This window comes from Triticum urartu, chromosome 2A (assembly GCF_056163025.1).
Source record: "Triticum urartu cultivar PI428250 chromosome 2A, HENAU_Tu73, whole genome shotgun sequence".
Taxonomy (NCBI): Eukaryota; Viridiplantae; Streptophyta; class Magnoliopsida; order Poales; family Poaceae; genus Triticum; species Triticum urartu.
The window spans coordinates 82,281,090-82,305,324 of NC_141874.1; the positions used below are offsets into that span (position 1 = coordinate 82,281,090).

Genomic DNA, 24,235 nt, shown 5'->3' on the forward strand with positions numbered 1-24,235 from the left:
CATACGCACATGCAACAACAAAAAGTTTGGGCAAGTGACAGTTCAGCTTCCTTCCTTCCACACAGAGCTGATCCACAAACACTCACACTGCCATTGCGCCACAGCACCAGAACTTTTCAGCCTGTACACCTGCGCCACACAAACCCCCACCAATAACAACCGGAAGATAACAGAAAAAGAAAAAAACCAAAAAAGCGAAAGCTCCAAGCCTACCTCTACTGAGAGGAAGAAGCGGCAGCGGCAGCCGCAGCAATGGCAGCAGCCGCTCTCCAGTGCTGCCCTCTGCTGAGCTCACCGCCGGCATCATCCATCTTGCCGCCTTCCTCTGTAAGAACACCGGCGGTTAGCAGGACAGGGGAGGCCAGGAGGAGGAGGCTGCAGCGATGCCGCTGTTCCCAGTCTGCCGAGGGGCGATCGCCGGGTAGCTCGCCACCGCAGCTGGAGCGCCTCTTCTCCAATGTCAACCAGGCCACCATGAAGCACGAGCCTGGTAACCATGCTCAGATCATGCAGTCTGTTGCTTTGCCGAGCTTTCTTCCGCTTTTCTTTTTTTGCCTTTGGGGGTGCACCTGATGGGATTGTGTCTCTGTTTTTCGCTTGGATGTGCCAGGGAGTATCACCGGTTCCGTCTTCCTTGTGGCCGGCACAACGGTAAGTTGAAACGTAAGATTGCGTCTTCCTTCTTACCGCCTTCGATGTATCACTGGTTCCGTCTTCCTTCTTGCCGCCTTGATGTAAAATGTAAGACCTGAAATTTTGATGTCAGATTGCGTACTAGGCTGCAGGTAAGGCTATGTTAAAATGCAATGCGCCTGTCGAGAATCACTGAAATGAGAAAAGAACACGCGACAGATGATCAGATAAAACATTGAGATAACAACCCTGTCTCATGAAACTAATATTGCAAGCCGAAAAATTCATAAAGGACTAATGCTACGCACCTTGAAGCCTCGGCAGCTTTGATACATGCTCTACCATAGCGGCCTTATTTCACACATGTTAGAAACTACTTGAAATATCCCTTTGGAGTGAACATATATTTCAGGAATAGTTCAGAGTAAGCAAAGGCATATTATGTTTACATAACTGAACTTCCTTTTCATCTACATTGATGCCATAGGTCGGGGCAGGTATCCTCGCGATCCCTGCCGTCACACAAGAAGCTGGATTCTTGGCCTCAGCAGTCACATGCGTTTTCTGCTGGACATATATGGTAATAGAATCAGAATTGACTGGGTAAACTATCAAACCCGATGTATTAGAGGTGACATGCAGTCAGAGAAGCCTCTCAAAGGTAAACAAACCCTTTTGCATTGCGCGTTCTTGGATAAATTCTCATCATAAAGAATATTTATCTTCTTGTGTGTGTCACCTTGATACGGGAGGGTTTGATAGTTTCACCCAATATTTTGTCTATTTCACTTACTTGTCTACACTGACAGTTTTTGTTTGCCACCACTTTCTCCAGGTTGTAACAGGGCTGTTAGTTGCTGAAGTAAATGTCAATACAATGTGTGAACTAGGATCTGGAAGTGTCTCGCTGGTAGTTAACGTGCCATCCCATTGCTGATTTCCTGATAAAAATTTCTATTAGAGGCAACTAAAATGAATCTGCAACTAAAAAGTGGCATATGAAGTGTTTGGACATATTTTACCTGAACACAAGGTCCATCTATTAAGACTGGCAAAAGATAGAGAATCATACACACTCCAAATATGAGAAAGTACTCAATAACTGGTGGGGTGTTGCATCTAGCCATCTATGATATGTATTTCGTTCCTTGTATATTTTCTATCTTGCTTGGTTTGAAAGTAGCGAGCATGCTCTCTGAAGGCGCATTTTTTCCAGGTTTCAATGGCCAAGCGCACTCTAGGGACAGCTGGAGTAAGAACAGTTTGGTATGATAAATTCAATACGGCTGAGGTTTATTTATGTATAAGACCTCCAAATCGTAATTGGGATTCATAAGCCTATGTAATGACACTCAGTTACAAGCTCATATTTTTGGACTGGAGAAATTCTGACCATGATTTCTATGTGCCTGCAGCTTTTCATATTTGTTTATACATTATGCACTTCTTGTTGCGTATGTGGCACGCTCTTCAGAGATCTTAACGAACTCACTGGGCATTCCATTGTATGACCTCTTTCCTTGATCTTCACTTTCAATATTCATTTTCTCAATCTTTGTCGTAACAATGTTGTATCCCTCTTACTAGTCGTGTATAGCACTCTAGTGTCTATCATATGTTTGACCCTTGTGTTATAACCCCGGAAAAACAAAATATCAAGAACTTGCATTATGTGATAAATAACTGCTACGGAAACTACACTAGTTGGTACTTCTACAATTCACATAAATATTTTCAAGCATGCAGGTTCTACTTAGCAGTTACTAAGGGTCATTAGTCATCACCATACATTTCAGTCACCATTCAATAATTTCTTTTCATCAGCCATTGATGACATGAGTATGTTTACAGATGGGAGAGTGCCACCCTGTTTTCACTGGCTTTTGGTGGACTATGTTACTTCGGAAGGTAACTGAAAAATGTTACCGCATCATATTATGTGATACACTTCCTGTAATAGCAAAAAAACAATGACCAAGCAGATATCTCCTTTTCCGAGTTCTCTGCTGCTTAACTTCAGGGTTCACTGCAAAATATTTCTATGTTATGGGAGCTCCTGACCACGTCCAGTGTAGCTTCAAGACTACTACTTCTTACTTTTTTGACCATTAAGGGTTAACTTCATTCTCGATTTCAAAACAAATGCACATATCAATAGTAAGGTTCTCAAAAGATGGACAGTTTGCTACTTACAAATATTTATTATATAATTTTTTGTCCTGATGTCCACAATTACTTAGGCAATTTATCATATAACATGGTAGAGATTATAAGTACCAAAACTAATCTTCTCGATGGCTGCAGTCAGCGAGTCATTGGTGCCGTGAATGGTTTTTTGGTGTTCAGTATCATAGCATCCTTCACACTTCTTGTGGTAAGTGTTGTTTTACATTAATCCATCATAAATATTTGGAACCTTGATAATCCTAGGCTCCTAGAAGTTGACAAAGAGAATGAAACATGACTGCATTTCCTGAAATAACTTAGGACCTACTAATTTTGGTTGCAAAATATCCTATTAGTGAGATAAAATTCTAAGATAGTCCAACTCTGCACGTACAGTGAGCTACGTGAGTGCAAGTGTGTAGATCCAAAATCCAATATGCTTACAGATAAACAGGTCCTGTTTGATAGGAAATATTGCTACTCTTTTAGTATTCAGTAATGGTACGAGTAGAGAGAAAAACTCATGTCCGCTGACAAAGATAACATGAGCAAACCACTAGGAAATTTATTTCGCGTAAGGAACATCCTACAAACAGAGTGTAGACGCTGAACAAATGGATGTAACCTTCACAGGTGGTGGCAAGTGGAAACATACAGTGGAGTTCTCTTCTCGAAACGAATTTTGCTGCTGCTCCCCAAAGTATACCAATAATTGCTCTTTCATTTGTATATCAGGTAATCTTGTATTCTTGCTTACCATATTCACTTCAAAAAATTATTCTTGACATTTGACTGAGTATTTTCCTGAACAGAATGTAGTTCCTGTTCTCTGCACAAATTTGGAGGGAGACCTGTCAAAAGTAAGGTAAGGTTGTGAAGATAAATCTGACACTACCTGCATAAGTACAGCAGTTGTGACTTGTGACATTAAAAAGAGATATACAGTGTTTTCAGACTTGCAACAACAGAACAATATGTGCCTTCTTTCGAGAAAACACAAGATCTTGAAGAACAAGAAAAAATTCTCATTAAAAAGGGGCAGACATATTTATGTTGGACCGATCACGCCACTATCCTAAGTTGGTGACTTCCAGAGGCATATGACAATCTTACTGAATCTTGCAGGAAGGCCATTGTATTAGGTACTGCCATACCCCTTGCTCTGTTTCTCGTATGGGATGCTGTCATCCTGGGGACAATCCCGGGGTTTGCAGAAAGTGGGGCTATTACTGATCCGTTACAACAACTTAGGTCAAGCAATGGTACAGTGGGGGTAAGTATTTTCAAGATGTTCTTACGATGTGCTATAAATTGGGATTGATTTGACACACCTTCTTGTTTGCAGCCTATTGTTGAGGCATTCTCATTTCTGGCAATAGGCACATCATACATCGGATTTGTTCTGGGACTCACAGACTTCATCGCAGACTGTAAGTATCTTCTTCAGTCCAGACTCCAGAGCAATCATATTTTTAAGCTAGGAAGAGGTCTAGAGTAGAACCTGGCCAATTTTATGTGAGATAGACATGAAGGTAGCAAAACAGTAGCCAGATTTCTGGGACTGCAGCCTACTGTTATTAATTCACTATCCTTCTCTTTTTTGCCTCTTCTATAAAACTTTGCAGTGCTCAAACTACCAAGTGGACAGAACAAACCTCTGACATACCTTGTAACTTTGTTCCCTCCGCTTGTTCTGTCACTGCTTGATCCAGAGATATTTTTCAAGGCATTGGACTTTGCAGGAACTTATGGAGGTAAGGATGCTTTTACAGTGTCTCTAATCCCAAGGAGAAATACCTGTCTCCTTGCAGGCTGCAGCCACAAAATAATATACTGATACAGAAATGCAGAACATTCATATGGATTGCTTTCATCTACTGCAGTAACCTTTTGTGAATAGGAAGTGCAGAATATTCGTATGGTTTACTGATTGTGGAAATATTATATTTGTTACTTGAAGGAATGAAACTGACCCTTGCATGTATTCTTTTCAGTTCTAGTACTCTTTGGAGTTTTCCCTGCAGCTATGTCTTGGTCAGAGAGATACTCAAATGACTTGGAAGCTCCTATATCCCCTATAGTCCCAGGAGGAAAATTAACCCTCTCATTTGTTATGGGGGGTGCCTTGCTTGTAATATTTTCAGAGGTTTTCAAGGACATAATGCAGTTACAAGGACTACATTGACAATCATGATGTGCAAAGCTCCACTACTGATGCTTCTGCAGATTTTTGTGCAATGTTGCTAATAAGAGGTATTAACACATCCAAAAGAGAATAGTAGCCTTTCTTAACCCCTTCGGCAGTTTCATCAAGATATTCTTGTTTTTTTTTTGAGAAATGTCAAGTTGAGTTGTGTTGTAAATATTTACCATATACCACTTTTTCTAGTATATATTTATCAATAGGGTCCTCTCCTACTGCTACTTTACATAATGCTACGCGTGAGTTGTATAGCCTAAGTATTCTTTATTTATTTTTATCGAATTTAAACTGAAAAACAAGAACTTCTAAAGTTTCAAGAGACCCGCAACAATAGTAAATTCAAGAAAAATAGTGTTGAAAATAGTTCCTTGTCCTCATCAATATTTTTTCACATGTGTGCAAATGAACAACTGAACGATTTCATTAGTTCGTTTAGAGTTCATGATGTTCCTCGACTTATTCAGGTCCGTTATCAAGAATTTTGAACTTATCCCCAGACTACACACGTTGACTCACACAACTGTGCATCATCATATCCTACTAAAGAGTAAACAGGAATTAGCAAGCAGAAACTCACACTGAGAAAGACATACTGTATACCACTGCCACTGTGCTAGTGATTCTCTTCTACCAAAAATCATTGCAAGAACAAGTTCCCCCTCTAAAATGATGGAACCTGGCTCTATCACGAACCACAATTTCCCGTTGATAAATCTTGGACACTAGCTTAGCAAACTTGTGGCAATCCATACAAAAGCGAAGATTTTTGACAATTCTGATTGTAGCATCTGGAGGTCCTCCAATGAGCCCAAACGCTATTGCAAGCTTCTCACTGTGATGTCCAACCGCCTGCTCTTTCTCTTCATCTTCAATGTCATAGAACACCTCAGTGGTCTCTGTGACATGACCTTGCTGTTGCATCCTTCCACCAATCTCGATCAGTTTTGCATGAATGTCATCATATGATGGATGTGACTTGTCACCTGAAATGAATTCATGGATGGAACCATCCATCTCAACCGAGCTGCAGCCAGGAATCTTCTCGATCCCCTTGCTTCTCATGGTCCTCCGAACATCTTCAACACCACTCCATCTCCCTACTGCAGCATAGAGATTGGACAGGAGCACATGGTCTCCACTGCAGGTCGCTTCCATTTCAGTTATGACAATTTCGGCCATCTTGACATTCTTGTGGAGCCGGCATCCACCAAGCAATGCCCTCCAGATGACAACATCTGGCTTCATTGGCATCTCTGTAATGAGCTTGTGTGCCTCTTGTAGATGACCAGACCGGGCAAGGAGATCAACCATGCACGCATAATGCTCAAGGATTAACCCTATGCCATACTTCTTGGAGATCATGTTGAAATGCTCCCTACCTGCATCCACAGGTCCACCATGGCTGCATGCCAAGAGGACTCCTACAAAGGTCACTTCATCCGGAACCACTCTTCCATCAAGCTCCATTTGGCGAAACATGTCCAACGCCATCGCTGAGTAGCCATTCATGGCCAAGCCATTGATCATGGCATTCCAGGTACACGTGTTCCTCGCCCTCAGGCCGGTGAACACCTCCAGCGCAAGCTCCACAGCGCCACACTTGGCATACATGTCAACAAGCGCCGTCCCCAGGAACTCGTCCCACCGGAGCCTGTTCTTCTCTACGAACACATGGACCCACTTCCCCGTCTCCAACGCACCGGCGCTCGCGCAGGCTGACAGCGCGCTGACAACCGTCCCGCGGTTGGGCGCGAACCCTTCCTCCATCATCCGCCCGAAGAGACAGAGGGCCTCGACGGGCTGCCTGTTCCCGATGTGCCCAGAGATCATGGCGTTCCACGAGACCAGGTCCCTCTCCGGCATCTTCTCGAAGATGCGCTTCGCCGACCCGACATCCCCGGCGCGGCAGAGCCCGGCGACCATCGACGTCCACGTGACGGGCGTCGGCGCCGGGACCTGCTCAAAGAGTCGGCACGCCGACGCGACGTCGCCGGACACCGCGTAGCCGTGGATCATGGAGTTGAAGGAGACGGTGTCCTGGCGCGGCATTTCGTCGAACACCCTGCGCGCGTCGGCGACTCGCCTCGTGGCGCAGTAGCCCTGGATGAAGCCATTGGTGACGCGCGTGTGGGCGAGGAACCCGAGCTTGATGTAGACGGCGTGGAGGCTGGGGAGGCGGCGGGAGGAGGCGGAGGCGGAGGCGGCGGCGGCTTTGAGGAGGGAGAGGAAGGTGTGCTGGTTCAGGCGGGAGAGCTGCATGCGTACGCGTTTGCTACTGGCTTCTAGGAGTAGTTCATGGTGTGTGAGGCCTTGAGATTTTATGGCTAGCTTGTTTCGGAAAGGAAATTCAGAAAATGCAAGAACATGAAACCAAGTGGATTATGTTTGAAGTATAATTGCCTCAGTTATCGATTCAATATTAACTTTTTACAGTTTGTGACACATGTCTTGTGAACACTCATTTTTTTTTTTAAGAAAAATGATCATAATCATCTTGCCGATTCTACGCCTCGTGTCCACTGCCTGGAGAGCCAACCACGTGTGAATTAGTCCCACCCATCGTATGTTTTAGGATTTTGCAACATCCCTCATGTTTGTGAAACACGAGGAATGTTACAGTGGCAACACAACAATGCGACGATGCGGGAAAACAATTTCTACAACATAACGTCTATTACAAAAAAAACCCGCAACAATACCCTTATTGCAAAAAAAAAAAATATCTGTAAACACAACCTATGTTACAAATGTCTTATGCAACATGATGCATGTTGCAAAAAGTTTGGCAACAAAACCTATGTTGCAAAAGTAAGAAAAGTGAAGAATGGCCCTCGACGCTACAGCTCGTGAGGCGGCGGATCTTTTAAAAAGATCCGCCAACCGACGCGTAGCACACCCCTTTTCTAAAACACTTAAATATAATTTTTAACAAATGATAGCACCTGATATTCTCCCGTAATATGGTATAAGAACGAAGAGGCATACGTTCAAAACCAATTCCGGTCAAATAGTGGTGGTCTGGCTTCTCTCCCTTCCTCCTCTCTCTAATAACAACACCGACTCTTAGAACATACACATTATTTATTCGCGGACTGGTCCACGGATACAGATACAAGAGCAGACCATCCAATTATATTCCTTGAACGCTCGCCTCTGTTTTTTTAAGTACCCAACACTCAAAATAATTATAAAAATAGCCAATTCACTCACAAATAACCTGTAGATATCCCTAGAACAACAATAGTTCCAATGTAAATATTACATCTGAGATAACTGAATGTTCAGTAAATTTTTCGAATTCATCAATTCCAAATTCAACGATACTTGAATTAGATGGAACAAGTCCTCTCACACACTGTTGCCCTTGAGCTTCATCAAACAATATACTCTCTCCGTCTGAAAATACTTGTCCTAGAAATGATTGTATCTAGACTTATTTTAGTTATGGATATATCCATTTTTAATCATTTTTAAGACAAGTATTTCCGGACAGAGGAAGTATAAATGTAAATGGCCTCCCTCGGTCCCGTGGTATAGCACGGCAGCTCGTCCGGACTATATAACATGACAATTATCAAGTTGCAATATTAAGTAAATCAGTGAATTGACCAACATGAACCGTGACACATGCACCATTTCTTCGACGATGTTGCCATGAACCAGCGCTGTCACCATCCACAGCAGGAACCCGAACTCACCCATGTGCATTATTATTCTTTCGAAACAAGATATAAAAGCCAGTAAGAGTGTAGTAATTGCTAAATAAACAAATTGTGCAACTGGAAATCATCCACACACGTTGTGCAATCCCGAGCAGTTCAAGTTCAGACGGCGTTGAGCTTCTTGGCGATGCCGGCGAAGTACTTCCCCTGGTGCGCCGCCAAGGCGAGCTCGGCGTCGCTGGGCGTCCTGCCGCCATCTTTGCCGGCGAAGGTGCCGGATCCGTACGGGCTGCCGCCCTTGACCTCGTCCATGGCAAACATGCCGGCGCCGTGCGTGTAGCCGACGGGCACGAAGAGCATGCCGTGGTGCGTCAGCTGCGTGATGGCCGTGAGGGCCGTGGTCTCCTGGCCGCCACCCTGCGTACCTGTGGCGAGGAAGATGCCCGCGGGCTTGCCGGCGAGGGAGCCCTCCTGCCAGAGGCCGCCGGTGGAGTCAAAGAAGGCTTTCATCTGCGCCGCCATCATGCCGAACCGCGTCGGGAAGCCGAACAGGATGCCGTCGGCCTCGGCCAGCTGGGACGCCGTTATGACTGGGTGGTCCTCGCGCCCCGGCGCCGCGTGCATCTTCCCCAGCACCTCCTCCGGCAGCGTCTCCGGCACCCGCCAGACGGTGACCTCGACACCGGGGACGGTGTCGGCGCCTTTCTTGATCTCCTCCGCGAGCGTGGCGACGTGTCCCCATGTCGAGTAGTACCTGAATCATACAGAGTAATAATCAAATCATCGAGCTAACCAGCCGGAAGAAGAGCAATCAGAGGCGGAGCATTACACGATGTAGATCTTGGTCGCCATTGCCGATCGGCTAGCTGCAGAACTCTGCTGTGAAAAACTGATTTGGTTTGGAAATTGCTTTGCTTCCTCTTGCAGTGTAGGTAGCTGGTGAAGAAAGAAGGCGGGCAGGCTCCCGTATTTGTAGGGGGAATTGGAGCCTTGAAGATTGTTAATTTGAGAGGACCTTGTATGTACTGTAGTCTGCATTCTCGCAGATTAAGAAGGTTCTTGAAGAAGGTATCTGATCCTCGCCCGGGGCTCCCGTATGAGCCTTGTCATCTTCTGTACTAGCGCTGTATAAAAAAGTGTGGTCAAACTCTAAGAACGGCCAGGAAGATAGCGAGGGTGGACCTGATCATACCCTGGGCCGGGCCGGGTTTCGGGCCAGGCTTTGCAAAGCCCGAGGCGAAAACCCCAAGCCCGAGCCGCCCGATACACATGAACAGTGGGGTTTAAAATAAAATGATTGTTTTCAGGGTATAAAAATAATATATTATACCTATATATCGAATAAAATATGTAATTGGTTTTTTGAGCTTTCGAGCCGGGCTTCGGGTGGAAAAGTTGAGCCCAAGCCTGGCCCAAATGTCAAGCTTTCTTCGACGATGTTGCAACGAACCGCCGCTGCTACATCATCGACAGCAGGAACCAGAACTCGGTCAGGACGATTGGCGCGTTATCACCATCTACAATGCCATCGCCATCGACTCCCGATTGTCCAACCCGGTGAGGAAGAAGTACACCGCAATGCGAGACAAGGGTTGAGCCCATGATAGGTGCCCCCGAGAGCTAAATCCGCACCGGCCGGAGAAACCATGTTTTGAGCACAAGTGTTTCCTCGAAACAGGCTTTCGTCGGGGAAATACCCTTTGACTCCTGGGTGTATAAAAAAAGTCAAAAAAGCTTAGAAGTTTTTTTAGAATAAACTTGACTTTACTTTACACTAGTATGTAAATTTTTCACGAATAAAAAACTAATGTTGACTTCATGGCAAAAAAATTATTGCTATTATAGGTCACTATTCACATTATTTTGGTAGAATTTTTTTTCTAAAAGAAGTCAAGGGAGGGTTTACTTTTTCTGGGATTTTTTTACAAGTATAATAGAAGGTCGAGTTTATTTCAACAATTTTTTTTGAATTTTTTGACTTTTTGTTTAATTACTAAATACTTTTCCATATAAGGCGTATATACACCCATAGACCAAAAGTCCCCTCCCTTTTCTCCCTCTATATATAAAGCCACAACCAAACCAGGTACACGGTCGAATAATACAAGATGGTGATGTAACCCTCATAGAATGTCGATCCCAAGATACACGCACAAACGCACACGCCTACGCAACCGAAAGTAAACATAGGAAGAACTGATAACAACACCACACTACGCCCTAAAACACCTAATCTCCACAACAATGCCTTCGTGAGGGAGAACGACGCTAAGCATCGTCGCTGCCGAGTCCAGAATGGACAAAGGTCTTCACCCGAAACTCTGACTCGGAGAGGAGCACCATGTCGACGTCTTCAGAAAGAGAGCGGCGTCCGTGTGCGTCGTCACCGTTGGCGCCAAAGCGCAAAGCTTTCGCTTGGCAGCTCTCCCATACCACCACGAGGTGTTCACTTTCGCTTGACAGCTCTCCTGTGCCACCACGAGGTCTTCAGAACAAGCACAGCGAGTTCAGATCCCCATGTCCGGATCAGGGTGACGCAACTAACAGTGATAGAAAGCGTGCTCGAGCCACCCGCTGCTACACCTTCCACTGCCCACACGACCAAGGGGTAAAGCCGCCACCACCACCGCCATGGTGCCCACCAGAGAGCCACCCATGTGGTCCGCCTTCTGGAGCCGCCGCCGAGGCATCCATGTCTGGGCCACCAACAACCATCCACATCATGGTGCAATAACCACAGAAGGAAGAGTAAAAGGCATCTCCTTTCCCTCCCCAACCCAGCATGAGTCACGAAGTCTGGGTCAATGCCTCCACGGTGGGAAGCGTCCACACCCGTGTCCCCAGCTAGTCCCAACGGACCGGGGGGCACAATCCCGTGACTACCGACGGTCGTCGACCAGCAAAACTCACAAGACGCCATGCCCGTGGATGTCAACGTCGACACTGCCCAGACCATGCCCAACCTTGCCTACCCAGAGTGAGAGCCCCGCCCCACCTCGGGCCCATATCTGGTGTGCCCAAGCGTGAACCCTAGGCCATGGACACCTCCGCCGCATGGACAATCCGCACGCCGCCAGACTGGATCCAAGAAAAGGAAAACCGCCACCACCACCCGCACGTCGCTGCCAAACGGTAACCGCCACCACCGCCAGCACACTGATGACCCATGCATCCACCTGGAGCCCCAAAACGACCAGAGCAGGGTCGAACCCTAGCCAGGTGCAGACGGCATGGATACTAGCATCGAACCGCCGCCGTGGGAACCCCCGCGCCGCCCGCAACACAGGTGGCCAGATCTGGCCGAGCCAAGTCAAGCCGGCACAGCCACCATGGGAGCTCCACGCGTGCAACCCTCCACACCTTGGCCAGTCGCTGTAGGGAGCAGCACGTCCACAAACCCGCCACCAGCCACCGCGCCGCCGCGCCCTGCCGCCAGTGCGCCACCACCGCTCGATGGAGAAAACCCCATGCTTGCATCTGTAGAAGAGGTCTCGCCGCCGTCGACGCCGACCGGCCTTTGCCTTGCGGCTACGAGGAGGGGGAGAGAAAGGAGGGTGCCTAGGCCGGCGTCGTGAGGGTTGGCCCTCCCGGTCGCCACACCGGAGCGGCGGGAGGTGGGCCGGGAAAAGTCGGACTTCGAACCTCTATTGACCCATGAGCACAAATGTTCCCAACGTGCTCGCATTATTATTCTTTCCAGACAAGATATAGATACCAGTATGGTGTAGTAATTGCTAAGTAAACAAATTTTGCTCCAAGTTGACACGCTGACGCCATGTGACGTGAGTGGTTCAGACGGCCTTCAGCTTCTTGGCGATGCCAGCGAAGTACTTCCCCTGGTGCGCCCCCAAGGCGAGCTCGGCATCGGTGGGCGTCCTGCTGCCATCAGCGCCGGCGAAGGTGCCGGCTCCGTACGGGCTGCCGCCCTTGACCTCGTCCATGGCGAACATGCCGGCGCCGTGCGTGTAGCCGACGGGCACGAAGATCATTCCGTGGTGCGTCAGCTGCGTCACGGCCGTGAGGGCCGTGGTCTCCTGGCCGCCGCCCTGCGTGCCCGTGGCGAAGAAGACGCCCGCGGGCTTGCCGGCGAGGGACCCCTCCTGCCAGAGGCCGCCGGTGGAGTCGAAGAAGGCCTTCATCTGCGCCGCCATCATGCCGAACCGCGTCGGGAAGCCGAACAGCACGCCGTCGGCCTCGGCCAGCTGCCGCGCCGTTATGACGGGGTGGTCCTCGCGCCCCGGCGCCGCGTGCATCTTCCCCAGCACCTCCTCCGGCAGCGTCTCCGGCACCCGCCAGACGGTGACCTCGACGTCAGGGACGGAGTCGGCGCCTTTCTTGATCTCCTCCGCGAGCGTGGCGACGTGCCCCCATGTCGAGTAGTACCTGAATCGATGCAGACAATAACAATCAAATCATCGAGCTAACCAGCCGCAAGACGAGTGAGCGGAGCATTACACGATGTAGATCTTGGTCGCCATTGCCGATCGGCTAGCTACAGGATTCTGCTGTTTGAAACTGATTTGCTTTGGAAATTGCTTTGATTTGCTTCCTCTTGCAGTGTAGGTGGCTGGTGAAGAAAGAAGCCGGGCAGGCCCCCGTATTTGTAGGGGGAGATGGAGCCTTGAAGATTGTTAATTCGGAAGTACTGTGCGGCCGAAACTCATTGGCCGATCAACAGACGATGCTTCATCTTATCTTGACGTCCTTGCAGTCGCGTTCTTGCAGATTATTTAAAACGGTTCCTGAAGAAAGAAGCTGATCCGATCATCACCAGGGGCTGCTATAAGTCTTGTCACCTTGTGTAGTGGGTATAAAAAAGTGTGTCAAACTCTGATGAACGTGGGGTATACTACGTGGTCATGGCGTCGACACTGACGTACTACGTATGTAGATATGTATCGCCATGGTGGATGCTTTTCTCCCGGAAGAACGGCGATGGAGTCAGCGAGGTCGAAAGAAAAAGAATAGGCAGATATAGAATCGCAAATACACGTTGCGACATGGTGCCATGCGAGGATTATATGCATACTTGAAACCCCTCGGATAGTTTTAGGAGTTATGGTGTATTTTACTCTTTTCCAATTCTAAACCTTCACATGTGCATGTCCATTAACTCCGTAAATGATCCTTCATCCGTGTAGCATCACTCTTTGCTTAATCGCTATGAGTGTGACTAGGTCTCAGTCGACTGAGACTTAACAAAGTCTCAATCAAATAACAAAACATACAAAAAGGAAGAAAGAAAAAATAAAATAAAATTACACGGATCTCCACATATATATAGGCAGCTAGTTTGGTTTCAACTACCGCACCTTCGACACATACCGAGCTAAGCAGTTAACACGCCCCATCAGATTAACGATCAACCCCCCACAGAAGAAGATTAGTATGTTTTTAATGTAATTTTATTTTGTATTGCTCGTTTTACCTTCAGATGTCTATTCTTTGTACTGACCTTTGTTTTCTTCGATATTAATCAGATCTAAGATACTCTCTAGTTGTATTTATTAAAAAAAGTAAATAAACCAAGCTACGTACTGATACGTTAGTTAGCCGGCCGAAGCACACTGCCGGACCTAGAATCGCTAGGATGCCAAAATAGTGCAATCATAATAATCCTAGCAAACAATTCTCACAACATTAAGTTGTGAGACAACTTACTAATGTCTAGTGGAAGAAGATGGATCTCAGTGACTCACTATAATCTTGGATGGGCGCATGACAACACACCACAAGTTCTCATCGCGTGTAAAAATGGCCCCTGCATCAACTGTAAAAATGAAAACCCAGGCCGCTGGATCAAGTGTAAAAATGGCCACCGACAGGACGACCCGCTGTCCCCCTATTTCTTCATCATCGTCACCGATCTGCTTCAATGCTTAATCCTGCAGGGTTTCTCTTTAAACCAACTCTGCCGCCCGATCTACACAGAACGCCTCCCCTACTGTGCTTCAGTACGCCGACGACACCCTAATCATAGCCCATGCCTCTCACCAAACCGCGACAACCCTCAATGATATCCTAGACAGGTTTATCGTTGCTATCGGTCTTACAATCAACTTTCACAAAACCACATTCGTATTCATCAACACGGATACGCACACTTGCCAAAACATCGCCTCCACTTTCGGCTGTGAACTCTCATCCTTCCCGCAAATTTATCCCGGACTCCCTCTCTCCCACATATGCCTACCATCCTCCGCTTTTGAACCGATCATCATGCGCTCCCTAAAATACATCTCCGGTTGGGCGGCAAAACTCCTTTCCCGCGGGGCAAGACTAACGGTTATCTCCTCTACTCTCGATGCCCTTGCCACTCACTTCATGTCCATTTTTAGGTTCCCCAAGAAGGAAATCAAACAAAAGATTAGACGCCATCTGAAGATCCTTCTTGGCTGCCGAAGAAACCTGCTCCAGAGCTAAGTGCCTTATCGCTTGGAAAAATGTTTGCAAACTCAAAACTGTGCGGGGAGGAGGGAGGGGGACTAGGCATCAAAAACCTTCTTCTCCAAAACAATTGCCTCCTCATGAAATTTTCTTTTAAACTTCTCAAAAACGTGACCTGCCTTGGGTGAATTGGTTCTTCCAACACTACTCTCTTGACTTCAAAATTAAACCCCACAACCCCTCCTACCTTTGGAAAATCGTAAAAGCACAACTTTGCTACCTCCGCACAATCTCTTTTTTCGTTACCAACAATGGCACCTCCACCTTCTTCTGCTTTGACACTTGGCTGCTTCCAACTCCGCTCGTAGACAGCTAGCCACACCTTGTCTCCCACTCCACCTCACCCCTCGGTACTGGTATCACAAGTCATGCAAAATGGTTTACTCACTACTTTGCGGAGCCACCTAACCAATGTTGCTTCTGTAGAGCCTGTGTCTGTTTTGTCTTTGTTGCAGGATGTTACCACCAGCGATGCGCCTGACAACAGGTTCCTCACCCACGGGTCACGGACAGTGACCTGACACGCCTCGAATATTCAATTCCACAATTGGATACTTCAAGTTATAAACCTCGAATCCATACTATTACATGGAACGTAAACCTAATCTTAAGCGGAGCTCGTCTTGCTCCGTCGTGCCCATGTCCGGCGGCCGGTTGCGCCCCCCGGAGTGTTGGTCCAGTCGTCGGCGAGGTGGAGCAGGACATGGGACATGCACCGTCTCAAGAGAGTTGAGGCGCTGCCATCTCCCATGCCCTACTCTTCCTTGTCGGAAACCAGAACCTTGACTGTGCCGGTGGACGTGAGATTAATGATGGATTCGTCCTGGGAGGAACCGGTGCTATCCATCACGACGCGGTTGCGGCGCCCGGAGAATGGGACTCCGCCTTGCCAACGTCCACTAGCGTGAGGGCTGTCGTCGTCTCCCACGCCCGTTGCCTCGCCCGACGGGCACGTCACGCCATATTTGCGTCTGACGACGCCCATGCGCTCCCCTCCACCTCGGCACACCAACGAAGGGGTTGCGCATCCGCCGCCATGTTCGGACGCAAGATGGGCCACTGCCTCAGTGAGGCAGCGACAACACACCTTGCGGCGAATCCATGCGCCATTTGGGTGGACGCAATGGATTCCTGACGGAAGGAGTCCGAGCGTTGTCCTCGGACGGCCTCCTCCCAGGAGTGGGGAGCACAAGCCGGAACACGGGGCCGCGTGGGATGAGCTCATGGTCAACCGATCTAGAGGTATAGGACTCGGATCTACTTCCCGCCATGCTGGAGAAGGCCGAAGATCACCGGACAGGAGCTTGGGTGGCGGAGTGGAGTGGAAGGGAGTGGAGTGCCTAGGGTTTGGTTCGACGAGCGGATGAGCTCGAATATATGTAGGGTCGGGTGGGCCAGCGTAGGCCGGGTCCGACATGGCCGGCGCGCCCGAGCCTCCACATATCCGCCCTCATTTAATGTTGACCAGCTCGCGGCGTTTGAGTTCAATTTAAGGCGTTTGTCTCGGTCAGGTTTTTTTGACCGGTCATTGGCCGGGCCGTCCGCCCAGACGTATGAGGGGGTTTAGCATCTACAGCCGAGCGCCTCAAATCCTCCTCAAATGGCCGGGCAGGCCGCCCGGTCACTGATCGATCATATTTTTTCGACCCAGACGGACGCCTCAAATGGGCCTCAAACGCCACCGGCGCCCCTCATATCCAGCCCAAATATGGGACGGATATGGGGGCGCCCGGGCATTCCTGCCACGTCGGACCCGACCCATGCTGGCCCACCTGACCCCACATATATTCGTCCCATCCACTCGCTGGAGCAAACCCTAGCCACTTCATTCCAGTTCCCTCCGCCACCTGAGCTCACCTCCTATGAGTTCTGGCCTTATCCGGCATGGCAGGTAGCAGATCGGACTCCAACCACTCCGGATCTGTCGATTGGGGTGTCATCCCGTGCGGGTTGGAGGAGGCAATAGCAGTCCGCTCCGCACTCAGCCGCTCCCGGGAGAACAACGCCCGACCGACGGACGGATCCGTCTGCCGCGACGCCATAGTGTCGGCTCACCGGGCGCTCGGGTCCTCTGGTGCTGGATCCTCGCGGTCCCGGCAGTCGGAACACCTCCCCTTCCCCATCACCGGTCGGGCATACTATGAGTCACATCGGGAACGGGCAACTCGCCGTGGGAAGGAGAGGATAAGGACCGTTGAGGCCCGTATTGTGGCGGAAATGGCAGCGGCGGAGGAGGCTGATGCGTCGGTGTGGGCAGCCGCAGAGGAGGAAGCCATCCGCGACCGCATTGTGAAGAAACGACAGCGGAGGAACATGCGCGCCCTCGACCGAGAGCAGAATCGGGCGGTCTGTGCCATGGCCGGACTGCCACCGAAGAAGGAGAAGGAGGACAACGTCGACGAGGACAGCTCAGGCAACGAGCAGATCCGGCTCGATCCATACTGTGTCTTCGACCGGTATTTCCGTGAGAAGGACGGCAAGAGCAGACATGGGTGGATTCCACCATAGCCAAACATGCCAAATTTTGGTCATCTGATGGCATGTTTAGTCAGTAATGATGGAGTAGCCGGATGATGTGTATGCATCGACGTAGTTGCATGAGTTTGTATGAATTTGAGATATGATAACTGAGGTGTCCGGATGTGAATTACATTATTCAAGGGGTGCTCGATCAGTGCCCGCGGACGCGTCTGGGCGCGTTCGTGGGCATTTGAGGGGCCGGAATTGTCAAGTCCGGTTGTAGACGCTCTAAGGCCAACTCCACCGCGCGACCCCATCCCGTCCGGCTCCGTCCGTTTGGGGTAAAACGAACAAATCAGATAGCCCAGCGCACGACGGCCTGAACCCATCTGGTCAGTTTTATGTCCGGGCCGACCCATTTCGAGCGCAATCATGCGCCGGGTTTGGGTCGCGGCGGACAGCAAGCAGACGCGATGCTCGTCCGCGTCGGGGCCGCGTGGCAGGCGCCACCTACCTCCCACCCGCCAACATCAATGCGCACGCACGGCCGGCCCCACTTGTCATCCGCCCAGGCGCACAGTCGCCGTCCTTCTTAAATGGGGAGGCCGTGGACCGGTCGTCGTCCACACTTCCCACTTCCAGCCCGCTGCCTCCTCGAACCCCGACACCCCAAAACTCTAGCCTCTCCCCGTCCTCGAGCTCACCCGCCGGCCACCTCGCAACCATGGGGTTCTGGAACCACGACCGCAAGGAGAAGCACGACCGCGAGGCCGGCTCCTCCTCGGGATGCCACCACGGCTCCGTGAAAGAGGAGGTCGCTTCGCCGTCGCGTCGGGCCCCCGCGCCTGCCCCGTTCAGCATCGCTCATAGGGCCGCCGGCGAGCGCGACCGGCAATACCTGGGCGTGGACGTATGCCGGCGGTATTGGGAGACGCGGACGTCGGTCCAGTGGAGCGACGTCCACCTCCCCAACAACTGGCACATCTTCGTCGATCGGGTCCCGATCCCGCCGGTCCCGATGAGCGATCATGCGCACCGCGATGAGATCGTGCGCCGACGCTGCCTCCTCCCCGGCGACCTCTGCTACGATGAAAGGTACGCCCCTGACTCCGTGCTCTGGGACACGTGGCTCCAGGATGAGCACGACGTGCGGCGCGCTTCCTACTTCGCCGGCACAATGTCGGGGCCGCGGCGGCCACGTCAGTAGGTGCGCGGGGCGTACGCGGGTGCGCGGCCTCACGCGCGCCCACGCCGTCGCCATCCCCATCTCCATCGCCACCTCCACCTCCTCGCATGACAGCGGAGGAGGAGGCCCGGCTCATGCGACGTGTCATGGAGGACTCCATGAACACGCACGATGAGCGCCAATGGCCGGGCCTCGAGGAAAAGATGGCCCTATCTGTGGCCGGCGACATCGGCATCCCCGAGCTGGAGATGGCAAGGGCGGAGGAGGTGGCGGAGGAGGAGCCGGTGGCCGTGATCCACCCGGCCCTGGTTGGGTAGCACCGGAGCTGGTCGTGCTCGGCTCCAGAGATGGCCGACGCCGTGGGGGTCGCGAACTGGTGCCCCACGCCATCGCGGTCACCGGAGCGGGACGCGTCGCCACGGGAGGAGGTGGTGCAGGCACCTCCCGCCTTCCAGCCCGTCCCCGTCTACCACGCACCACTGGCCATCTCTGGACGCCGCCGGACTACGTCGACCTCGTCAGCGACGACGGCGACACCGATGGCCACTGAAGACGGCGACGGCATCGACGGGCACGGCAGAAGCGCGCGGGCGGCGACCGTTTTTATTTTGTTTTTTATGTTAATTATGGCAATGTGAACCATGAAACTAGGCCGTTTTGTGGCCGTGAACCCAAACTTATGTTTTATATTTTTTTATTTGCGTTTATTTACTTTTTTAGGCATTTTATATAAGTTTTTTTAATCACGTCCATCCCGAACATGATTTGGAGTGCGGTCGCGCGTTGGGCACACCCACGACCAAACGGACAGAAGCGAACATGGGCGAACTCATTGTCGCCCCAAACGGACGAAATCCGGCCAAACCGGACGTCCGTTTAGGATCGTGCGGTGGAGTTGGCCTAAGGCCACTTCCAACAAAGTGCATCGAAATGGACACACGAACACGTTTGGACGTGTCATCCGACAACGAATCGGGGGCCGACATCTAACCTTTTGCACGAAATGTCCGTGCACATTTCAAAACTAAATTTTAAAAACTGAACTTAAACTACGCTAGGTATCTTTTTTTTTTAATGTTAAACTACGCTAGGTATCGAACGGTGATCTTGTAGGCATGCACTCCAGGGCTGTCGGCACCGCCGCGGTCGTCCATGTTGTCATCGCCGTGGCTGCCGGCCCTGCCGCTATTGTCGCCGTCGTCCTTCCAGCACCGGACGACCGTCAAGGATTCGCGACAACCATGATCAGTGGCCGCCGTGCGCTCGTGGCGTAGCCAACCGACGTCACGCAAACGATTGGCCACGTCCGGCTTGCGGTGATGGTCGGGCGCAAAGTCCAGTCCACGCCGCCCGCCCTTGGCCTTTGGCCTTGTCATTGCCAGCTATTTAAAGGGCGTGGTCAGACTTGGCAACCCTATCTTGTAGAGTTAGTCGCTGATCCAGCGGTGGTGGAGGATCTTTGGCCCGGGGTAACGCGAGGCCGGTGTTACAATTAATTAACCATGTGTAAATTATGGGATTAATCCCTGCTTGTACTAACCGCAGGCCGTTGTAAAACTACCGCGTCGGTTCCCGCCGAAAAGGCACCTCCTCTGAACAGACACCTTTTTCAGTGGTGTCTTTTCCCTTGTATAAATAGCAGATGGCATCTAGTAATAAAGATGGGACTCGATTCATTCAAAGCACGTTATCAGCACGCTCTGGCGAGAGCAGAAGGCCACGAGAGATTAGGCCATCCCGGCGGTTACGGATGTTACTTTCGTCGTCGATGGCTTACAGGCGATGCAACCGGAAGCGGAAGCAGGAACCGGAATCGTTCCATTGAGCGCTCGCGGCGAGACATCTTCCGGTGACGAGGCGATGGAGCCCAGGTGCCGGCGCTCCACCGCGGCGTCCTCCAGCGCATGGTTTGGTCTCACCCTCTCCTTCCCCTTCTCCCAGACGCCGTCCACAGTGGCCGCATAAGCGGCCCTCTCCGGCACGGCCGACCGCGGGGCATCTGCGACCCCGGCCTGCTACGCAAGGCACGGCGGCGTGGCAAGCGCCTCCCGACCGGTGACTCGGCGCCTATAGCGGGGAACAACCCGGCCTCGACCTCCCGGCGCGCGGAGCCCACAGCGGATCCTCGACAGCGGCGCACCCGCATCTTCTACGTCCTGGCGACGACGAAGACGGGCGATGGAGGCGAGGCAGCCAGCGCCCGACGCGGCTCCCGGCATCCGCGTGGAGTTCCTGCAGCCACGGTCCTGCCCGTGGCGAAGATGGAGCGGGCTCTCCCTTCAGCTGACTGTGTGCAGCCCGCCCCCGACGGTCGGCCAGGCCCGAACCTGGCACAGGCCTCCTCCGGCGCGGCAAGGCCCAGCGCGCGAACGGTGTCGTTTCCACCGCCAGACTACGGCGGTGGCGACCCTCGACCTGCGCTCCTTCCTCCGGCCGGCTGGTGCGCGGCTACGCGGAGCGGGACGTCGAGTACGGCCTCGGCCCGGTCCTCCTCGCGTAGCCATGGCCCTCGGCCTAGGTTGACGCGGACCTCCACGACACGCGGCGCGGTGCCCGTGGCGTCGTTCAGCGTACGCCGACGAACTCCGGCGCGAGGCAACTCAGCACCGCGCGCGAGGCGAAGGCATCCATGGCTGGATCTCCCGGAAGCGGCGGCGATGGCTCCTGTGTAAAGCTAACCGAATCGATTGATTCGTGTACTAATTACAGGCCACACACAGGACAACGATGGGAACCTTATCTCTTTGAAGGTTTTTCATTGTAGCCCTCTGGTTATGCACTAACCCCGCACAAGTGGCTATGTATTTGCATTGACCATCAAATCAGGCCACAGGCTGTGCATTGGAGACCGTCAGATATCTCCATATCACATTTACAATATATGTAAATGATGATTTCAGATATACTTGAAAATGGGACATGTTCATCGTATTTGCTCTCTAGCAATTCCTATAACATGTTATGCATTGCAATTGAGATTAAGTTTTCTCACACAGCAATATTGATTTGCGATTGAGAATTTTTTTCTCGCAAAATAATTGCGGTTGAGATCAATTTTCTCTCGCAAAATAATAATTCACTTCGCTGAATTATCTTGCAATTTGATACAAGATCTCATTTAATTTGAGATCTATACAATTCAAGTTTTTCACTTGAGGATCAAGTTTGCAACACCATTATTATTCATTACATTAGTAATGTACATCTGTAGAGTACCTTGCATTCCAGAATAAACTATGATGTTATATATCTCCATGTTATTCTACATGTTGAGATTAATTACATCTACTATTTGCAATTGAGATTTTCAATTTCTTGCAAATAAAAAAATCAATTCATCTTTATTGAGTCTTTTGACTTAATACGAGGAAGAATTGATATGCAAAACTCAAAGTGATTTTCGTCAAATTGATGTATTGAGATCACAAGGTAGTGTGTAGATCTACTGCTTTGCAGATTATCACCACTATTGTTAAAGCTTACATTTTGTCGTTTCGGCATTATGATTACTTTACAAAATGCTCTCCCACACATTTTACTAAGTCATGACATAAGGCATTAGGAATAAGTATCTACTGATTTCATCAGATTATACTCCCTAGTGCTGCGAGATCTACTCCCTTTCCGAGATTATCTTCAAGGTGTCATATTTAGCAATTTGAGGTTCATGCTAATGGTTTCAAGATAACTTCTTAAAATACCCATTGATTTTGCTAAGTTCATTACAACATCAACCATGATGGTCCTTAATTTACTGGTTGTAAATTAATTATCTCTAGTTTACCCATAGAGGTACCATATGGCTATAGAATTTGAGGCATTCGCCCTCAATGGCCACCACTGCCCTATCTGGGCCATGGACATCATGATCGCTCTTGTGTCTCGTGGAATAGTGTGTGCAATTCCGGATTCATCTCTGGTCAGGATCACACCGCTAACAGAAAAATGGTGTCTTATAAATCATAAGGCATTAGATTCAGATCTTGGCATCTGGTTATTCTGTATCAGCAATTCCTGGGATACAATGAACCTCAAGGGCAAAGGTTTGAGTCTTACTTCAACCTTCAATCCGACATCACCAGCTGTGACGGGACCCTATGAGCACGGAGAATGTGATGGTTGAATATGCCTCAACCGACATATTTGGAGACTATGAATAGTCTTTCAATCTCCTGAGTGGTCAATATAATTAATGTACATTTACGATGTTGTAACAACAACATAAGTATTGTTGTCATCGTCATATATTGTATATCACAATATATTGTATCAGCACTTTGATACAAATACATTTGTATGTATTCTATATATCTGACAGTGATTTTCATATTGAGAATCTTTATGTTTATATATAGATTTCTACGGGAGTCAATCCGATGAAAAATGATATGTGCCTTGTGGACACATGCACCACAAACTCTATACTGAGGGAAGTCCAATGTTTCCACTCTCATTGAGAGAAAAGAGATATTTTAAAATCGCTAGACGCGATAAGGTATTTGTTGGCTCAACTCGAGTCATATTTACTATTCCTGTGGGTACTCGAGTAACGTCGGGATGCTTTATTGCTTCTCAGGTTTAACTCATACCCTACTAAACTGTGGAGGTATCCGTTAAAATAGTTTCCATAGCGAAACTTATGATGACAACAAAGAGAAATAACTTCTCTTTACCATATGCAACGGATATGGCAAGCACATTCTCTGTGTATCATCTGGATTGTACTACACCTACGACACAACCCGTAGCACATGTTGTGTATGAAATAGTTTTACAGAGTGTCTTGTACATGACAAACTTGGCATACTCGCCTTGGTCATCGAGACATTGGGTTGAAATCGAAACTATCAGCAATTCCAATAGTTTATGATTATTGTGATGCTAAATTCTAACAACATTTGGATTTTATGTGCACTAAAAGTGACACGGGGAAGCTAATTTTAAGGCCCGCACACCTTAAAGTCTATGCTGAACCACTCAGACTCCTTGAATGCATCAAGTTGAGATAAGTGGCTCTTCCGATCCATTGACTAGACTATTCAGGTATTCCATGGTTCTAAATGACATATCTACATGATGGTCTTAAGTGTGTGCTTTATTCACACGAAACCATTGGCTCATTATCCTGACATTGATTTCAAGCAAATCGAATGGATAACATTGCCGAATTCTCCTTGAGTGCCTTCTCTATGGCCCTTGGATTGAAGTTTAGCAATTTGTCCTAATGTCTAGACTCAAGATGGTTTGGTAGAATCCTATATCCAAAGAATTAAGCTCATTGCATTATCTTTACTTTGGAATTGTAACTTACCAACTTTACGTTGGAGTCATGCAATTTTACACGGTCATGACAGAACTGCATAATATTATTCTCCTCTATCTTTGATATGTGGATATCTACCAAGTATTTCCTATCTGCGGTAATTCGGTTGCATACCGATATCATCACCTCGGCATACATCATTGGCCCCTCAACAT

General features: G+C 49.4%; 3 protein-coding genes and 1 pseudogene across 3 annotated transcripts; 1 reads left to right on the top strand and 3 right to left on the bottom strand.

Moving 5' to 3' along the window:
- Nucleotides 1-112: 112 nt before the first annotated feature.
- LOC125535818 (uncharacterized) lies at nucleotides 113-5,223 on the top strand. The gene is made up of 14 exons (XM_048698887.2): nucleotides 113-490; nucleotides 611-651; nucleotides 1,121-1,213; nucleotides 1,469-1,543; nucleotides 1,850-1,899; nucleotides 2,049-2,138; nucleotides 2,485-2,541; nucleotides 2,938-3,007; nucleotides 3,433-3,534; nucleotides 3,612-3,664; nucleotides 3,925-4,072; nucleotides 4,145-4,229; nucleotides 4,425-4,553; nucleotides 4,794-5,223. The coding sequence occupies exons 1-14, from the start codon at nucleotides 253-255 to the stop codon at nucleotides 4,982-4,984; spliced, it is 1,422 nt and encodes a 473-aa protein (XP_048554844.2). The 5' UTR covers nucleotides 113-252; the 3' UTR covers nucleotides 4,985-5,223.
- A 134-nt stretch (nucleotides 5,224-5,357) lies between these two features.
- On the bottom strand, nucleotides 5,358-7,376 carry LOC147983946 (pentatricopeptide repeat-containing protein At4g21065 pseudogene; annotated as a pseudogene).
- Nucleotides 7,377-8,685: 1,309 nt separating this feature from the next.
- LOC125541068 (quinone-oxidoreductase QR2) lies at nucleotides 8,686-9,770 on the bottom strand. The gene is made up of 2 exons (XM_048704557.2): nucleotides 9,494-9,770; nucleotides 8,686-9,418 (listed from the first exon to the last, which is right to left on the bottom strand). Exons 1-2 carry the CDS (start codon nucleotides 9,700-9,702, stop codon nucleotides 8,827-8,829), a joined length of 801 nt encoding a protein of 266 aa, XP_048560514.2. The 5' UTR covers nucleotides 9,703-9,770; the 3' UTR covers nucleotides 8,686-8,826.
- Nucleotides 9,771-12,329: 2,559 nt separating this feature from the next.
- Nucleotides 12,330-13,274, bottom strand: LOC125535820 (quinone-oxidoreductase QR2). Its single transcript, XM_048698888.2, has 2 exons — nucleotides 13,120-13,274; nucleotides 12,330-13,047 (listed from the first exon to the last, which is right to left on the bottom strand). The coding sequence occupies exons 1-2, from the start codon at nucleotides 13,140-13,142 to the stop codon at nucleotides 12,456-12,458; spliced, it is 615 nt and encodes a 204-aa protein (XP_048554845.1). The 5' UTR covers nucleotides 13,143-13,274; the 3' UTR covers nucleotides 12,330-12,455.
- Between the last annotated feature and the right edge of the window lie 10,961 nt (nucleotides 13,275-24,235).

Excerpts from the sequence above, each read along its gene's own strand:
- LOC125535818 (XM_048698887.2), top strand. The coding sequence starts at position 253 with ATGGCAGCAGCCGCTCTCCAGTGCTGCCCTCTGCTGAGCTCACCGCCG. Across the intron at positions 1,900-2,048 it reads GCTGGAGTAAGAACAGTTTG|CTTTTCATATTTGTTTATAC; the intron begins GTATGATAAATT and ends ATGTGCCTGCAG. Across the intron at positions 4,230-4,424 it reads CACAGACTTCATCGCAGACT|TGCTCAAACTACCAAGTGGA; the intron begins GTAAGTATCTTC and ends AAAACTTTGCAG.
- LOC125541068 (XM_048704557.2), bottom strand. The coding sequence starts at position 9,702 with ATGCAGACTACAGTACATACAAGGTCCTCTCAAATTAACAATCTTCAA. Across the intron at positions 9,419-9,493 it reads GCGACCAAGATCTACATCGT|GTACTACTCGACATGGGGAC; the intron begins GTAATGCTCCGC and ends TGTATGATTCAG.
- LOC125535820 (XM_048698888.2), bottom strand. The coding sequence starts at position 13,142 with ATGGCGACCAAGATCTACATCGT. Across the intron at positions 13,048-13,119 it reads GCGACCAAGATCTACATCGT|GTACTACTCGACATGGGGGC; the intron begins GTAATGCTCCGC and ends GCATCGATTCAG.